Source organism: Hypanus sabinus, chromosome 2, assembly GCF_030144855.1.
Source record: "Hypanus sabinus isolate sHypSab1 chromosome 2, sHypSab1.hap1, whole genome shotgun sequence".
NCBI classification, from domain to species: Eukaryota; Metazoa; Chordata; class Chondrichthyes; order Myliobatiformes; family Dasyatidae; genus Hypanus; species Hypanus sabinus.
This window is the reverse complement of record NC_082707.1, coordinates 60,931,039-60,948,891: the sequence shown is the minus strand read 5'-3', so window position 1 is coordinate 60,948,891 and position 17,853 is coordinate 60,931,039. Positions and strand designations below refer to the sequence as shown.

General features: G+C 39.8%; 1 protein-coding gene across 1 annotated transcript in view; it reads right to left on the bottom strand.

Annotated features, from left to right (window-relative positions):
• si (sucrase-isomaltase) overlaps positions 1–17,853 on the bottom strand; it is a 155,291-nt gene that overhangs the window by 126,766 nt on the left and 10,672 nt on the right. The window contains exons 4-8 of the mRNA XM_059946950.1: positions 15,308–15,428; positions 15,097–15,206; positions 13,351–13,502; positions 4,483–4,654; positions 2,125–2,224 (exon numbers count right to left, since the gene is read on the bottom strand). Coding sequence (XP_059802933.1) covers positions 2,125–2,224; positions 4,483–4,654; positions 13,351–13,502; positions 15,097–15,206; positions 15,308–15,428 — 655 coding nt within the window. The remainder of the gene's footprint in view (positions 1–2,124; positions 2,225–4,482; positions 4,655–13,350; positions 13,503–15,096; positions 15,207–15,307; positions 15,429–17,853) is intronic.

Here is a 17,853-nt window from a genome sequence, read left to right as displayed (position 1 = left end):
AGGAAAAGAAAGAGGAGGGTGACATAAGTGCTCTAGAAATGGAATAAACAAGACCGAATTTCTTGAGAAATTAACAAATTCAGAGATACTCACAAGAAATTAGAAGAAAAAGGAAGGTGTGAAAAAGAAAAAACCCAAAAAAGTTGAAAAAGGAGAGAAGGGATAGAGAGAAAGAAAAAGAGAAGGAATCTGTAAAAGAATAAAAGTGGAAAGAAGAGCATGAGCAGGATTGGGACCATGAGTGAGATAGAGTTCATGAGTGAACCAACAATAAGGAAAGGAAAGGGAGTGTGATGGAATCAGCAAGATAAGAAGAGAGAAAGAAGCCAGGACCAGGAGAGAAGCAAGGATTGAAGTAGATCCAGAAGGAAAAGAGAAAAGAAAGGAAGGCCCATAGAGATGTCAGAACCCACTTCCTATAGTCTCAGAGTCAACTCCTACAGCCATTTACAACCTGAGATTGTTTTCACAGCCACAAGTCTCACCTGCCAAGCAAAGTGACCTCTCTTGTCAGGAAAGACGTTATCTCACAAACAAGAAGAAAAAAATCTTCCACAGGCATTAAATCTTTAGGCCTGAATGAGACTATTTAAAATTTACTCTGCTGTGGATGTCTATATCGTAGTTTTATTATATAGTGTACTTTGTAAGAATATCTATACAAGTTGAGATGCATTCTATATTGTGTTTGAGTTTATAGCTAGGGAGGAGTGCTTGCATTTAATATTTCAGTAATATTTGAATAATAATGCAAGCGTATTATTTGATTAAGCATTCTTATTCAAGGTTGAAAGATTAATTTTATTCATCACATGTACATCAAAACACAGTGACGTCAGATAGAATTGTGCTGGAGGAGGCCCACAAGTGTCACCAGGCTTTGCCGCCAGCATAGCATCCCCACAGCCCAGTGACCCTAACTACACAGCTTTAGAATGTGGGAGTAAACCAGAACACCTGGAGGAAACCCACACGGTCACAGGGAGAACATACAAACTCCTTACAGGCAACAGCTGCAATTGACTTTGATCGGTTATCGCTGGCACTGTAAAATGATGTGCTAATCACTACGCTACTGTGCCACACTATGGCTCCATTTCATTGCCTGCATGTATTATCAGTACTTCAGCAAAGATGGGGACCCAATGTACAGAAGTGTCTAAAAGACCATTTCTGGATAAGCTGATACATGTTAGCCAAATCACCAGGGGCTGGTCAATCCGTACCACTTCAATGTGTGCTCACTCCAGCTGCAGCTCTCTTGAATGGAGAATTTCTATGCTATCCTATTTGTGGACCACAAATGGGGATCTGTTGCACATTTCTACTGGCTCTTACTAGAAGGAAGCAGATTTATGAAGGATAATGACATTATTACATCGGTTGTATTAAGCTAGCTATGGTGAAAGAGCTGAGGCCATAGCAAAGTGGTTCTTCAAAAGGATTTCCCTGATAAACTATGGAGCCACACGCAATGCTTCTCATGAGAAAAGATATGGTGGAATAACTTAATGAGGAACATCAGTACTGGTCACTTTTAGCTGACAACCATCTACTCCTCCTCTCTCTCTCCAAGGCTGGGGATAACTGATTTTTGTAGAAGATTTAAAGTTAAAGCAAAATCTATAATGGCTAGAATTTGCAAACACCTAAGAAAACTGGAAGAACCACACAGTGCAGATAATGCTCACAGCAGATTAATCAACTTCTAAGTAATAAGTAATTGATAATACTTTTAAATATTATTAGAGGGAGCCCTTTCTGCTATTGAACATATGTTTAGTGGATTGAGATTAACACATGGCATTAGCTGCACTGTTGAAACCTAATTTAGCACTGCAAGTATTGCATGAGGATTGATGTCACAAGCCCATACTATTTGCATGACCCTACTTCTCAATAATTAAACTAGAATAACATGCTACAAATGTACCCTTCAGATGCCATTTCAAACCCAAAATGCTGTCCAATGCAAAAAAAATAGCACTCAGATTTTGCTGGCAAAGTTTACTCAACCACCATTCTTTCAAGTTACTGTTCACAGAGTTCCCACCCACAGAAAATGAGAAAATAAAAGTCACTGTTTAATTTATTATTTTGCCATTGTTATTGTGAAATGCTTACCCATAGCATTGCTATTCAGCAAAAACACACCAAAGGCTAATCCACTCTCCCCTTCCAGACACATGAAGAAAGTGTGGTGTCCATAGAGATTGTGCATCCCCTGTTAAAGAAAAGCTGTTTTACTATCTTGAGAGCATTTATATCACACGTTTATTGTATCAATTTCAGTTTAATCTTGACAACAGCTCACAGGTCCTCCGGCAGCTATATTTTAGAGTGTTTAAAGCAGTGAGCTAAACAACAATTTATATTCTCAGTGCAACTTTCCTATCATAAAAAGGACCACAAAACCTTTGCAAGAGCAGCATGGATATCAAGCAGAATACAAGTGAGAGATTAGGAACAGTTATAGTTGAGCAATATTCCAATCTATTTTCTTATGAACAATATAAGGAACCATTTCTACCAATAGGAAGATTCTTCCTAAGAATTGAGCTGTGTTTAGAAATTGGATTGCATTCATAATAATGGGAGAATTACAACAAATTTCACAGCACCAGTAGCTATGCATTCAATGACCTTGGCTACATGCTCTCCAATTTGTTAGATAATCCTTTCTGCTAATTGTCTTCTTAAATCTCTTTTTAAAATCCAATGAAATAAATTTGATAGTTTCTAAGGATGCCAATGTGAAATTTACCCAATGCCTTTGTTTCCAATGCTTGCAAAGTAATGTGACAGCAGCATGACTAATCATGCTGTTAAAAGGACCAAAACTGTGATGGATTATGCTCAGTTAAAGCCAGTCTGCTATAAGTTAAAGACCATCCTGTACTACTTAAGTGGAGGTGCAGTGTGATTCCAGTGGGCTTCAGGAAGTGTGTTCTTACCAAAGTGCAGACATCACACATACAGTTGGTTTAACTGCAGGTTTTACAACAACTTACTGTACATATGAATTCCTAACAATAGCTTCAATCTACATTTCCTCAGCCCCTTCCCCTCCCACATCTAATCTTTTATTTTGCCTATTTTCCAAGTCAGCTCACACTATAAGGAAAGTTTTTACTCATGTACCCAGGTTTGTGCAGGAGCAGTAAGGGACAGGGCAAAGTCCTTCAGTAACTTGCACACTTCTTATTGTGTATTTAGTATTTCAGTAATATTTGAGTATTATTATAAATATATTGTTTGATTAAGCATTCTTTGTTATTTAAATAATTCATTATGGGTTACAGGTAAACATATGTAAATGGCATACGTCATTCCGCCACTATATCATATGTGCATGCCTCGTTAAAAGAAAAAATGAAGTTTACAAGCATCTCTTCAGCTCTCTTAATTTTAGAAAAAGCACGTACAACAGTTCCAGATCTTGTCCTCTATGCCTTTAGCTAAGCTTTTGATCATACCTCTCAGTACCTCTGCTTGGCATCTAATTTCTTCCCCCTCCCCACACAAACACACCTTGTATGCAAAACTTTCCAGCTCAATTTTCCTTTTACTTGCTTCAGATCATGCTTATTGAATTATCTCTTAAGGAAGCACTGGAGAAGCATTCCTGCTTCTTTTATTATACATCAATGTGAGGCACAGTCATAAGAAAATAAAACAGAGAGTACAATTGTCAATATGATGACTGCAAGAAGGAACAATGAAGTTTACCTTGGACAGTTTTTTTAAAATACATTAAGTTATCCATGTTCCATTTATCCATTAATCACTTCTTACTGAGGAACAAATTTGATTACTAACTACCTATTCTATTTAATGCATTTTCAAGTTGAAATATGTGGCATATATTCTGCAATGGAAGAAAAGCAAGACATTTATAATGTGGTAATTGGCATTTCAGGATGTCCTGAGTATTTTTGCCAGCCAATGAATCACTCTTGAAGATTAGTCACTATTATAACATAGGGTTATGTACTGTAGCAGCCAATTTGCTTACAATAAGATTGAAGGGGCAATAATTAAATGAGAAGCACATCTACTTTAGCAGTGCTGTTGAAAGATAAATGCTGTTCAAGGAAACTGTGATTTTCTTTGAATAATTCCATGAGATTTATTTATGGCCAGTTTGGAAGAGCGCACTCTGCCTCAGTTCAGCACCTCAAAAGCAAAAGGATGGCATCTCCAAAAATGCAAAATGGTCCAATCCTGCACTGAACCATTCAGCCATGTTATGCAAAGTGGGATTTGATCTCATGACCTTCTTATTCAGCGACCTCTACTAATGAGGGTGTAGAAGAATTGTTCACATTACATCACTTCAGCTAAATTTTGAACATCCTTTGCAGTGGAACTAATAAATTGTTCTATTAGAAGAAAAATCATTATACAGTTTCTTTTTAAGGGGCAGGCGGAACTCCCTGATGACATACATAAAATGAACTGACATGCATCATGCTTTCATACCCCATTAGGAAATGCATCTCTGGTGAAGATGGGCCAGATCTTCCAATTAGTGTCATGCCGAAACCGTTTATGAACGTGTTCTCCTAGTCCATAGATGTTGTGACTGGGAAGTTTAGCAGTTATTTGTAAATACTGATCAGCAAACTGTATGGGCCCGAATGAAGTATCGAACCTATAGAAAAAAAGTATCATTACTCTTCACCCTACATGATGTGCTACCGGAAGAAACCTGAACAACACAATGTGGAACAAATTATTTAAGTTAGTAGAAAATTCACTTTACTTTTGCACCCTGTGGTTTCAGTTAATCATCAGATTCATATAAAAATGAAAAAACAAAGGTTGTTTCCAACTGATGAGGCTAAATGCTTTTGAATTAGTAATGTAAATATATTTACATGATGTTATACCTCACACTGGGTAAAATAATTGAATTCAAAGATAATTGAAATGTTCAGAACATAACATGATTATTGAGAAATCCAGTATCTACATGCATATGCTCATTTAACATTATTTATCTTATTATATGTCCTTTCATAAATAAAACAGAATTAGGGGTTAATTAGTGCTCCTTGATCATTTGTACAAAGGTCATAAAAAGTTTGACAGACATTTCTGATATTTTCATTGTGTTACTGAGACTTGTGCTGTAGGTAATAAAACTAAGTGGTACCTTTTATATTAATGGCAACACTAAATTAATCTAAATCATAGATCAAGACAAAGCAAGAAACATTAACATAGACAATTAAATATGAGACTATGAAGCTGGTGGAGAAGGGAGAGCTTCAGGAACCCGGATCATTGGAATCAGACTCACTTCCAGGTCAGGTGGGACCTGTACAAGAAGGACCAAGTGCACGTGTACCGGAGGGGCAGCAATGTCCTTGCAGGGTGAATCACAAGTACTATTTGGGAGGACTTAAACTAGCATGGCAATGGGGTGAGGAGGGAGGTGGGAACCAAAGCAACAGGTAGCAGGTGGAGAGATGAAGGGAAGGTAGGCATTAGGCTAAGTAAGCCTGATGGGAAAGACAAGCAGGGTCAGGGTAATGAGCTCAGTGGGACTGATGGGCTAAAGCATGTTAGAGGAGGATATGAATATGCCAGGTCACGGAGTCTGGCTCAGGGAATCCAGCAATAATGCTGTGGCCATCACAGAGACTTGGATGACAGTAGGACAAGACTGACAGTCTAAGTTCCAAAAGCTTGATGTTTCAGACGTGATAGAGTGATGCAAAAAAAGTTGGAGGAGTAGCATCAATAATCAGGGAGAATGTCACAGCAGCATTCAGAAAGAACATACTGAAGGGCTCATTGACTAAAGCCAGATAAGAACACAGACCACAAGAGATAGGAACAGAATTAAGCCATTTGGTCCATTGAGTCTGCTCCAACATTTCATCATGCCTGATCCAATTTTTTCTCTCAGCCCAAACCTCCTGCCCTCTCCCGATAGCACTTCATGCCCTGACTAATCAAAAATCCATCCACCTTTGCCTTAAATATACCTGATGTGTTGGCCTCCACAGCTATCTGTGGCCACAAATTCACCATTCTCTGGCTAAAGAAATTCCTCTACATCTCCATTCTAAAAGGATGCCTTTCTATTCTGAGGCTGTGTCCTCTGGTCATAGACTTCCCCACCATAAGAAACATCCTTTCCACATCCACTCTATCAAGGCCTTTCAATGTCCAATAGGTTTCAACGAGGGCACCCTCATTCTTCTGAATTCCAGTGAGTAGAGGCCCTAAGCCGTCAAATGCTCCTCATACGATACACCTTTCAATCCCAGAATCATTTTCATGAACGTCCATTGAACCCTCTCCAATACCAGCACATCCTTTATTAGATAAGGAGCCCAAAACTGCTCACAACACTCCAGTGAGGCCTCACGAGTGCTTCAACATTCCAACATTGCTTTCATATTCTAGTCCTCTTGAAATGAACGCTAACATTGCATTTGCCTTCCTCACCACTGACTGCAAATTAACCTTCAAGGAATTGTGCACAAGGACTCCCAAGTTCCTTTGCACTTCAGAAATTTGAATTTTCTCTTCATTCAGAAAATAATCTACCCTTGTATTTCTTCTACCAAAGTGCATGTCCAAACACATCCCAACTTAGTATTCTGTCTGCCACTTCTTTTCCTTTTCTCTTAATCTGACTAAGTCTTTCTTTAGCCTCTCTACCTCCATAAGATTGTCATCCAAGTCATTGATATAGATCATAAAAAGAAGCGGTCCCAAGATGGAGCCCTGTGGAACATCACTATTCACCCACAACCAACAAAAAAGGCTCCCACTCTTTGCTTCCTGCCATTCAGCCACTGCTTTATCCATGCTAGTATCTTCCCTGTAATACCATGGGGTTTTAACTTCTTAAGCAGTCTCACTGTGACATCTTGTCAAAGACCTTCAACATCAACCAATTCTCCTTTGGCTATACTGCTTGTATATTTCTTCAAAGAATTCCAACATATTTGCCAGGCAAGATTTTCCTTTGAGGAAACCATGTTAACTATTGGCTATTTTATCAGGAGTGTTCAACTACTCCAAAACCACATCCTGAACAATCAACTCCAATATCTTCCCAATCACTTAGGTCAGACTAACTGGCCTATAATTTCCTTTCTTCAGTCTCTCTCCCTTCTTGAAAAGTGGAGTGATATTTGTAATTTTCCATTCATCTAGAACAATGTCAGAAACAATCGATTCTTGAAAGGTCATTTACTAATGTCTCCGCAGTCTCTACAGCCATCACTTTCAGAACTCTGGGGTGTAGACTATCTGGTCCAGGTGACTTATCTACCTTCTGACCTTTCAGTTTCCCGAGAACCTTCAGTCTAGTTTGATAACTTCACACATTAAACTTCCACCATACTGCTATTTTTTTTCCACTGTGCAGACTGAAGCAAAATATCTATTCAGTTCCTCCACCATTTCCTTGTCCCCCATTACTACCTATCCAGCATCATTTTCCACTGATCCAATATCTACTCTCGCTTCTCTTTTACTGTTTATATATCTGAAGAAACTTTTGGTATCCTCTTTATTATTGGCTTGCTTACAATGTTTCAGGCCCAGACCCTTCAGCAGGATGAGAGAAAAAGAAAGATGAGAAGTAGATTTAAAATGGGGGGGGGAGAGAAACACAAGGTGATAGGTGAAACCAGGAGAAGGAGGGATGAAGTAAAGAGATGGGAAGTTGATTGGTGAAAGAGATAGAAGGCTGGAGAAGAGGGAGTCTGATAGAACAGAACAGAAGGCCATGGAAGAAAGAAGAGAGGAGAGGAGCAGCAGAGGGAGGTGATGGGTGGGCAACGAGATAACGTGAGAGAGGGAAAAAGATATGGGGACTGGTGAAATTACCAAAAGTTCAAGAGATTGATTGTCATCAGGTCGGAGGCTACACAGGCGGAATACAAGGTGTTGCTCCTCCAACCTGAGTGTGGCTACCTCGCAACAGTAGAGGAGGCCGTGGATAGGCATATCAGAATGGGAATGGGAGGTGGAATTAAAAATGGGTGGCCACTGGGAAATACTGCTCCTTCTGGTGGACTGAGCGTAGGTGCTCAGTCATGCGGTCTCCCAATCGATGTTGGGTCTCACTAAAATTCAGGAGGTCACACTGGGAGCACCGGATACAATAAATGATCCCAACAAGCTGATAGGTGAAGTGTCACCTCATCTGGAAGGACTGTTTGGGGCCCTGAATGGTAGTGAGGGAGGAGCTGCAGGGGCAGATGTAGCACTTGTTCTGCTTGCATGGATAATTGTCAGGAAGGAGATCAGTGGGGAGGGACAAATGGACAAGGGAGATGCACAGGGAGCGATCCCTACAGAAAGCAGATAGTTGGGGGGAGGGAAAGATGTGCTTGGTGCTGGAATCTAATTGGAGATGGCAGAAGTTCTGAAGAATTATTTGCTGGATGCAGAGGCTGGTGGGGTGGCAGGTGAGGACAAGAGGAGTCATATCCCTGGTGGGGTAGCGGGAGGATGGGACAAGGGCAGTCATGCACAAAATGAAAGAGATGTGGTTGAGGGCAGCACTGATGGTGGAGGACATCTCCTTCATTCTGGAATGAAAAGCCTCATCCTGAGAGCAGTTGTGGCAGAGATGGAGGAATTGGAGAGAAGAGGATGGCATTTTTACTAGTAACAGGGTTTGAAAAGGTATAGTCCAGGTAGCTGTGAGAGTTAGTGGGTTTGTTGTAGACATCAGTAGATAAGCTGTCTCCAGGGATACAGAAAGAGAGGTCAAGAAACAGAAGGGAGGTGTTAGAAATGGACCAGCTAAGTTTGAGAGCAGGATGAAATTTGGAGGCAACGTTGATGAAGAAAGTGGGGGGAGGGGTTGGCAGATGTGCTTGGTGGTGTGATCTCGTTGGAGATGGCAGAAATTGTGAAGAATTATGCAATTATGTGCTGGACTAGGAGGATGGTGGGGTGGTAGCTGAAGACAATAGGAGCCCTATCCTTGATAGAGTGGCCGGTTGATGGGGTGAGAACAACCATGTGTGAGATGGAAGAAACGCGGTTGAGGGCAATGTTGATGGTTGAGGAAGGGAAGTTCCTCTCTTTGAAGAAGGAGGACTATTCGTGAATGAAAAGCCTCATCCTGAGAGTAGATACAGCAGAGGTGGTGGAATTGAAAGAAGAGGATGGCATTTTTACAAGTAACAGGGTGGGAGGAGGTATAATCCAGGTAGCTGTTAAGAGTCCGTGATCATCAGTAGATAAGCTGTCTCCAGAAAGAGAGACAGACAGATCGAGAAAGGGGAGAGTGGTGTTGGAAATGGACCAGGCAAATTTGAGGGCAGGCACCCTGCAATCTCGTCTCTCTTAGGTACAACCGCCAGCTCCTGGCTCATGGAAACATAGAAAACCTACAGCACAATACAGGCCCTTTAGATGTGCCAAACATGTCCCTACCTTAGAACTACCTAGGATTTACCCTTAGCCCTCTATTTTTCTAATCTCCATGTAGCCATCCAGGAGTCTCTTAAAAGACCCTATCATATCCGCCACCGCCAGCAGCCCATTCCATGCACTCACCACTCTCTGCATAAAAAACTTACCCCTGGCATATCCTCTGTACCTACTTCCAAGCACCTTAAAACTATGCCCTCTCGTGCTAGCCATTTTAGCCCTGGGGAAAAGCCTCTGACTATCCAAATGATCAATGCCTCTCATTATTTTGTACACCTCTATCAGGTCACCTCTCATCCTCCATTGCTCCAAAGATAAAAGGCCGAGCTCACTCAACCTATTCTCATAAGGCATGCTCCCCAAACCAGGCAACATCCTTGTAAATCTCCTCTGCACCCTTTCCTTGGTTTCCATGTCGTTCCTATAGTAAGGAGACCAGAATGAGCACTGTACTTCAAGTGGGGTCTGTCCAGGGTCCTATATAGCTGCAATATTACCTCTCAGCTCCTAAACTCAATCCCACGATTGAGGCCAATGCACTGTATGCCTTCTTAAACACAGAGTCAACCTGTGTAGCAGCTTTGAGTGTCCTATGAACTCGGACCCCAAGATCCCTCTGATCCTCCACACTGCCAACAGTCTTGCCATTAATGCTTTGTTCTGCCATATTTGACCTACCAAAATGAACCACCTCACATATCTGGGTTGAACTCCATCTGCCACTTCTCAGCCCAGTTTTGCATCCTATCAATGTCCCATTCTCCATACTATCCATAACACCCCCGACCTTTGTGTCATCAGCAGATTTACTAACCCATCGCTCCACTTCCTCATCCAGGTCATTTATAAAAATCACAAAGGGTAGGGGTCACAGAACAGATCCCTGAGGCACACCACTGGTCACCGGCCTCCATGCAGAAGATGACCCGTCTACAATCACTCTTTGGCTTCTGTGGGCAAGCAAGTTCTGGATCCACAAAGCAATGTCCCCTTGGGTCCCATGCCTCCTTACTTTCTCAATAAGCCTTGCATGGGGTACCTTAGCAAATGCCCTGCTGAAATCCATATACACTACATCTACTGCTTTACCTTCATCAATGTGCTTAGTCACATCCTCAAAAAAAATCAGTCAGGCCTGTAAGGCACAACCTGCCTTTGACAAAGCCATGCTGATTATTCCTAATCATATTATGCCTCTCCAAATGTTCATAAATCCTGCCTCTCAGGATTTTCTCCATCAGCTTACCAACCACTGAAGTAAGACTCACTGGCCTATAATTTCCTGGGATATCCCTTCTCCCTTTCTTGAATAAGGGAACAACATCCGCAACCCTCCAATCCTCCAGAACCTCTCCCATCCTCATTGATGATGCAAAGATCATTGCCAGAGGCTCAGCAATCTCCTCCCTCGCTTGTCACAGTAGCCTGGGGTACACTCCATCTGGTCCCAGTGACTTATCCAACTTGACACTTTCCAAAAGCTCCAGCACATCCTCTTTCTTAATAAGTAAATTCTCAAGTTTTTCAGTCCACTGCAAGTCATCCCTACAGTCGCCTCAGAGACTCCATCTTCCTCTCACCCTATCCTCCCGCCACCCTACCAGGGATAGGGTTCCTCTTGTCCTCGTCTCACCACCACCCTCCACATGCAGCACATAATGCTCCACAACTTCCATCTCCAATGAAATCCCATCACCAGGTACATCTTCTTCTCATCCCCCTCCCACTTCCTGCTTTCCACAGGGATCGCTTCCTACGGGACTCCCGTGTCCACTCGGCCCTCCCCACTGATCTCCCTACTGACATTTATCCTTGCAAGTGGAACAATGGCTACTCCTGCCCTACACCTCCACTCTCACTACCATTCAGGCCCCAAACAAGTCCTTCCAGCTGAGCCGACACGTCACCTTGTGTAGGGGTCATGTACTGTATCCGCTGCTTCCAGTGTGACCTTGGGAAATCGGTGAGGAGATTAGGAGACCACTTTGCCAAGCACCTAAGCTCTGTCTGCCAGAAGAAGTGGGATCTCCCAGTGGCCACCCTTTTTTAAATCCACTTGCCACTCCCATTCCAATATGTCTATCCATAGATGGGCCTAGCCTGCTGATTTCCTCCAGCATTTTTGTTTGCCACAAAAGCTCTTTAAGTTTTTACTGTAGGTATGAGTAAAGAAATTCTGAATCTTGAAGGAAAGTGCTAAACGGGAAAGGGGTGGTAGGTAAATTACAAGGTATTAATCAGCAACTAGGGACAGTAGATTGGGCAAGTCTACATTTGGCATGTTGGAGTCATCACAAACTCCTCCAGTCTTTCCTTTGGATCTTGCACAATGACTTCACTTTTATTTGTATATTCACTAAAAATAAATTTCTAAAAACTGTCTAATCAACTGATTGGATCACATTGGTTCACTTTCTTTTGTGCTAAGTTCATTGACATTTTTAAGGGTGGTAACGAGTGCTATTAATACAACAGAGAATAAATTGAGTACAGAAAAGAAGCATTTTAATTAGAACGTCTAGTCTTCCACTTGTGAAAAACTCCATTTTAATTACCGGAAATTGCTGAAAACTATACTGAACATTTTATTAGTTTCAATTGTGTATGCTAATTAGTTTTTTAAACCTTCTCATAATGCCTGTGTGCCTGAGATAAACAAGCTCATTTAAAGAGCCTTTAAAAACAAGTATAATTGGTGGAAATATGTCATGCTTATTACTTAGATACAAGAACAAAGCCAGTTTTTCAAAATCAGAGCTGTTTTCCTGCATGTTCTTTTATTTTAAATCAGCATTAAAGATAATTTAAAATGCATCTTTCCCTTGTGCTGCCTGGGCCAATATCAACAAGGTTTCTGTTTTGAAATTAATATAAACTAATGGACCTTCCAGACTTTGTGGTGTAGCACCTCATTTAAACCATTAGTAAATATTAATTTGTGTGAAATGGTTTACATTCCTCAACTCCAGCATGGCTGATAAGGTTACAAATAGGCGCGCTGCTTTTAAAACCTTCTAAAATATTAACTTAAAAGAAATTTCTGTCTTTAGAATCTTGCATGATCGGCTTTTAGAGTTTATAATCTGGTAAAATACATCTTACCATTTATCTTACATCATTATTGCAATTGTAGTATTTGCTAAATGACCGTCATGTTAATTTGTGATGCAGATATGCTGTATATTTTGCAAAGAAGGAAAACAGTCAGATTGTTTATGGAGGAACAAGACAATGTTCCATGTTGAAGAATAGTGACAGGAGATTACTTTGGGGTGTGCTTGGTCTTAATGAGAGGACAATATCACTTAACATTATTGTTTCAGAGAAAAGCTTGCAAGATATGGGTTTGTTTTAAATTGGGAGGGATTTGTTGGGTACAAATTTAAAAGTCATGCAAGAAAAAGGCCTGGAAAATTTTTAAAAACAAGAGGTTCTGCAGATGCCGGAAATGCAGTTACACACACAAAATGCTGGAGGAACTCAGCAGGTCAGGCAGCATCTATGGAGAGAAATAAATAGTTGATGTTTTGGGTCTAAACCCTTCACAAATGCTGTTTCACCTGCTGAGTTCCTCTAGCACTTCATGTGCATTACCCTGTGAAGCTTTTGCTCTTCATAGAGGGTTAATGCTGTGAGTTTAAAATAAAGTTAAAGGAAGTACGAGCAGAGAAATTGTAAGTGGAGAAAGAATGAGGGACAATATAGAAGATAACACATACAGACAGGTGGAGCTTTGTAAAAGAAACTAGAGTCACTGCACTTTTGAATTTGTGATTGATTAACTTTATAACATAGAAACATTTGTATAAAATTTATTACCACTATGCAATATAATTTTTATTAGCACTAAATAAAAGACAAGAAATGTCGCGTGTGTGCTAACAACAGACCATGCCAAAAATTGTTAATCATATTGGTAAAGAAATTGCTTACAAAATGGTTCCACTGGACTTTCTCCTGACCACAATTCCAAAAGGATGTTGGTTAAGTTCAACTTGGTAATTAGTATTTGACGCTGCAGGGCCTTTAAATGGTTTGATATTTTCATGTGCAACCTCAAACCGCTGTTTGTTAGCATCTGTAATCTTTGTATGACAGTCAACAAAATAGAATTGCATATTAGTGGGACAAATTAAAGGGATGTCCAAAACAAAGCTATTCACTGAGATAGCAATCTAATAACAAAACTGAGGTTAGTATACAAAACTTTTAATTAATGGTTTTAGTATTGTTTTGTCGATATTTAGGCATCAAATGGTAGAGTGAAAAAATTGGTATTGCAACCAATTGCACTATATTTTGATCAAATACATATTCATGGACATCCATTAAGATCAAGTCAAAGGAAAGCCTGTTTACCATTGTTAAAATAAGCATGTCCCGACAAACTAAAAACATTATTTAAGACCATAAGACATAGGAGCAGAATTAGGCCATTTTAGCCTTGAGACTTTTCCAGCATTTGATCCTGTCTGGTACATTGCCCCCATCAAGCCCATTCTCCTACCTTCTTCCTGTAATCTTTGACATCATTACATATCAAGAGCCTATTACTCTCTGCTTTAAATACATACAATGAGTTGGCCTCCACAGTCATCTGCGGCAATGAAATTTACAGGTTCAACACTTTTGCTAAATAAGTTCCTCTTAATCTCTGTTCTAAAGGGACAGCCTTCTATCCTGAGCCGATGTCCTCTAGCCCTATACCCCCCACTACAGGAAACAGCCTTTCCAAGTCCAGTCTATTTAGACCTTTCAATATTTGGTAGACTTCAATGAGATCCTCTCTCATTCTTCTAAACTCCAGCGAGTATAAGATCAGAGTCATCTACTGCTCTTTGTTTATTCACACTTTCACTTCTGGGATCATTTTCATAAACTTCCACTGGATCTTCTCCAATGCCAGCTGATCCTTTCTTAAATAAAGGGCCTGAACTGCTCAGAACTCCAGGAATAGACAGACCAAATGCCTTTCAAAGCCTCAGCATTACATTCTTCATTTTATCTTCTCATCCTCTCGAAATGAATGGTAACATTCCATTTACTTTCCTTACAATGACACAACCTGCAAGTTAACCTTTAGGGAATTCTGCACAAGGACTCCCAAATTCCTATACACCTCTGATTTCTGAACTCACTCACCATTTAGCAATTAGTCTATGCCTTTATTTGTTCTGCCGAAGTGTGTAACAATATACTTCCTGACACCATATTCCATCTGCTACTTTTTGACCATTATCCTAATCTGTCCAAGTCCTTCTGCAGACTCCCTGCTTCCTCAACACTACTGTCTGCTCCACCTATCTTGGTATCGTCCACAAACTTGACGACAAAGCCATCAATTCCTTCATCCTGATCATTAGCATCATTTGTAAAGTAGCAGACCCAAATGCCACCTCCTGTGGAACTCTTCTAGTCACAGCCAACCAGAAAAAGCTACCTGTATTCCAACTCCTTGCCTTCAGCCAGAAAGAGAATCAGGTTTAATATCTGTGATATATGTTGGGAAATTTGTTTTCTTTGCCAGCAGCCAATCTTCTGTTCATGCTAGTATCCGACTATGAAGCAGCTAAAACCTACATTAAAAGAATGCTGCACGGGGCAATCATTAGATAGTTATAATAAAAGGTTGGTAACAAGAAGTAATGGGGATTCAATTCTCTACAAAAGCATGCCAACCTTGAATCGAAAGCGATTTTCTGTCTGCATTTCCGCAGTTAATAGCAATCTTTCAATATCCTTTCCATAAAAAGAGGGGGAATGCAATCGATACAACTGAGCTTCAAATCCTGTATCAAAATAATATCCTGATTAAATGGGCTCATTAATAAAATCAATCATATCTTGTAATAAAAGCAGATAAGCCAAACATTTCAGCCATGCTTCCGACCTGTTGAGGTTTCCTTTTGACTGTTCTGCAATGCGTATCCAACATTCGAAGCAAAATAACACCATGGGCCACTTCCTGTTGTCACTGGTTTCCAGCAGCATCCTCGGGCTTCACATTTTTCCTGTGGAAATGATAATGGAAGAGGGGCTAGGCCAGAGTTCAGTGCCGAAACAACAGAATTGCGAGCGACACTCATTATTATGTATGTGGAAAATCAAATAGCAAACTAAAAATTAATAAACAATACTAAAACTGAATGCAAGCATAGTGTTCAGTAAAAGGTTAGATTATTGCCTTCATCACTCTCTGTATGCATTAAGGAAAGAAAGGTGTGCAGTCTGCTGAGCAGGGTTGATGGGTGTAAGAAGAAGAAAATGCTGGAAAAAATACATCAAGTCAACATCTGTGCAAAGGCAAATAGAATTAATGTTCAGTCTAAAATTTTAACTCAGTTTCTCTATTCATAGGTACTGAATGATCAACTAAGTGCTTTCATCATTTTTATTTTTGTTTATATTATGCTATCTGGTTCATTGACGACCTTCAAAGAAAATATCTGTTACCTTTGCCCAATTTAGCCTGTATGTAATTCCGGTCACACTTTCATCTCGCTTCTCAATTCAAGGGGAGAAAAGGACAATATGTGATGGCTTTTCCAGTGACCCCACATTCCAGGATGAGAAAAAATGTTGCTTTTATTTACATTGGCTACAAGCATGTCGTAATTATCTTGAAACAATAATTTAGCTAGGCAGTCAGATACAATTATTATTATAATAATCAGTTTATATAATTCTCATCAGCTTTGTTGGGTTCATTTGAAAATTCAGTAAATATAATTCTGCAGTTTGCTGCAGGTTAAATCACAATATTTGATTTTTTTCCCATGTTTGAGTTGATTGTTGCAGTTAGGTTTTTCTGACCTGCTTTTGCTTGCCTTACTGAACAGAAAACAATTTTTACACTTGCATGGACAGCTTCATACTTCACTAATTTAATTTCTTAATGGATGAATCTAGAAATGAATAGGATAATGATGCATAGAACACAGCTGCTATGAAAAATAATTCTGCAAATTGAATCTATGTTCTGCAACCATTAAAACCGCTAAAAGGGTGAGGTGGCTTAAACCCAGAAATGATAGTGAAGAACTAATGCCGACAGTCAGCAGTCATCTGGCTGCTCTCTGCTATGTGTTGATAGTTTCATTGTCACCTCGGAACACAGAGTAGTCTCAGGGCAGTAGGGAAGCTATTGAGCTAAATCTTAAAAAAAGCATTAAAGATCTCTGACCAAATAACAGTACAGATTAAAAGAAAGCAGCAGCTTGCACAATGATGCACTTCTTGTCTGGTCCAATATAGTCACTGTTACAATTTTTATTTAATTTAAAATTTATTCTTGTCATATTGTTGTAATATTTGATGACATTCCTTCAATTTCAAGTGGCCAAAATACCAAGACTGTACTTCTATCACAACGTGTGTGCAGCAGTGAAGCTGTATTTTTTTCAGTCTCAAGAAAGCTGAAATAATAATCAAGAGTCTTCATTCAATTTGACATCAAAGTATCAGCATGAAATAGGCAGTTTTACACTATTTGGAAATGTTAACCTCATTTTCCCAATGTATCCTTTTGTTGTTGTCACATCCTCTCCATACTAGATGAGTCCTAATTACATTTACCAGTTATCTGCTTTCTAAATAAATTCATTTCATTTTTTTGTCAGTTAGTTTATGGACTATATTTTCTCAGTGTCACCTTGTGGATATACAGTGTTCCTTGGGTTGTTTACCTTTTATGTCTAATTGTTTGTCTTTGGACTTACTCTGCATTTTAATATTGTTCTGCAGGTATCATGGAGGTTGTTATGCTCTGTATTTATCACTTTTATTCAATTTAGCATAATTTAATTAGCACAGTACAGGTCCACAATCCCTTATTTGAAATCCTTAGGGCCAGTTGCATTTCGGAATTCAGAATTTTTCGGATTTCAGTATCTCTCCTTATTGGTTCTGGGACCCCCCGTGGATACCAAAAAACACGTATGCTCAAGTCCCTTATTTAATCTGTCTCAGTGTGGGTGGACTTTAGGACGCAGCTGAGCTCCAGACCTATGCGCATCCTCCCATATACTTAAAATCATCTCTAGATTACTTATAATACCTAATACAATGTAAATGCAATATAAATAGTTATTATACTGTATTGTTTAGGGAATAATGACAAGAAAAATATTTTATTTCCAACAAAAACATTCCATAAAACATAAAAATATACAGCTTCAAACGAACCGAATCAAACACATGGCAAGTGACTTATTGGAATAAATGTAGAATGTCACTGTCGCTATAAAACTTCAGTAACTTGTCTTTATGTTTCTTTAAATCATATACAGGGGTAGTTCCAACACCATATTCTTCAGTAAGATGCCACACAGACACACCACGATCAAGCTTCTGCAATAACTCCACTTGCTGCCTTATTGATAATGATAGGTGCTTCCTTCTCTTTTTCTCATTGTTACCCGTAGGGGTATCTGCAGC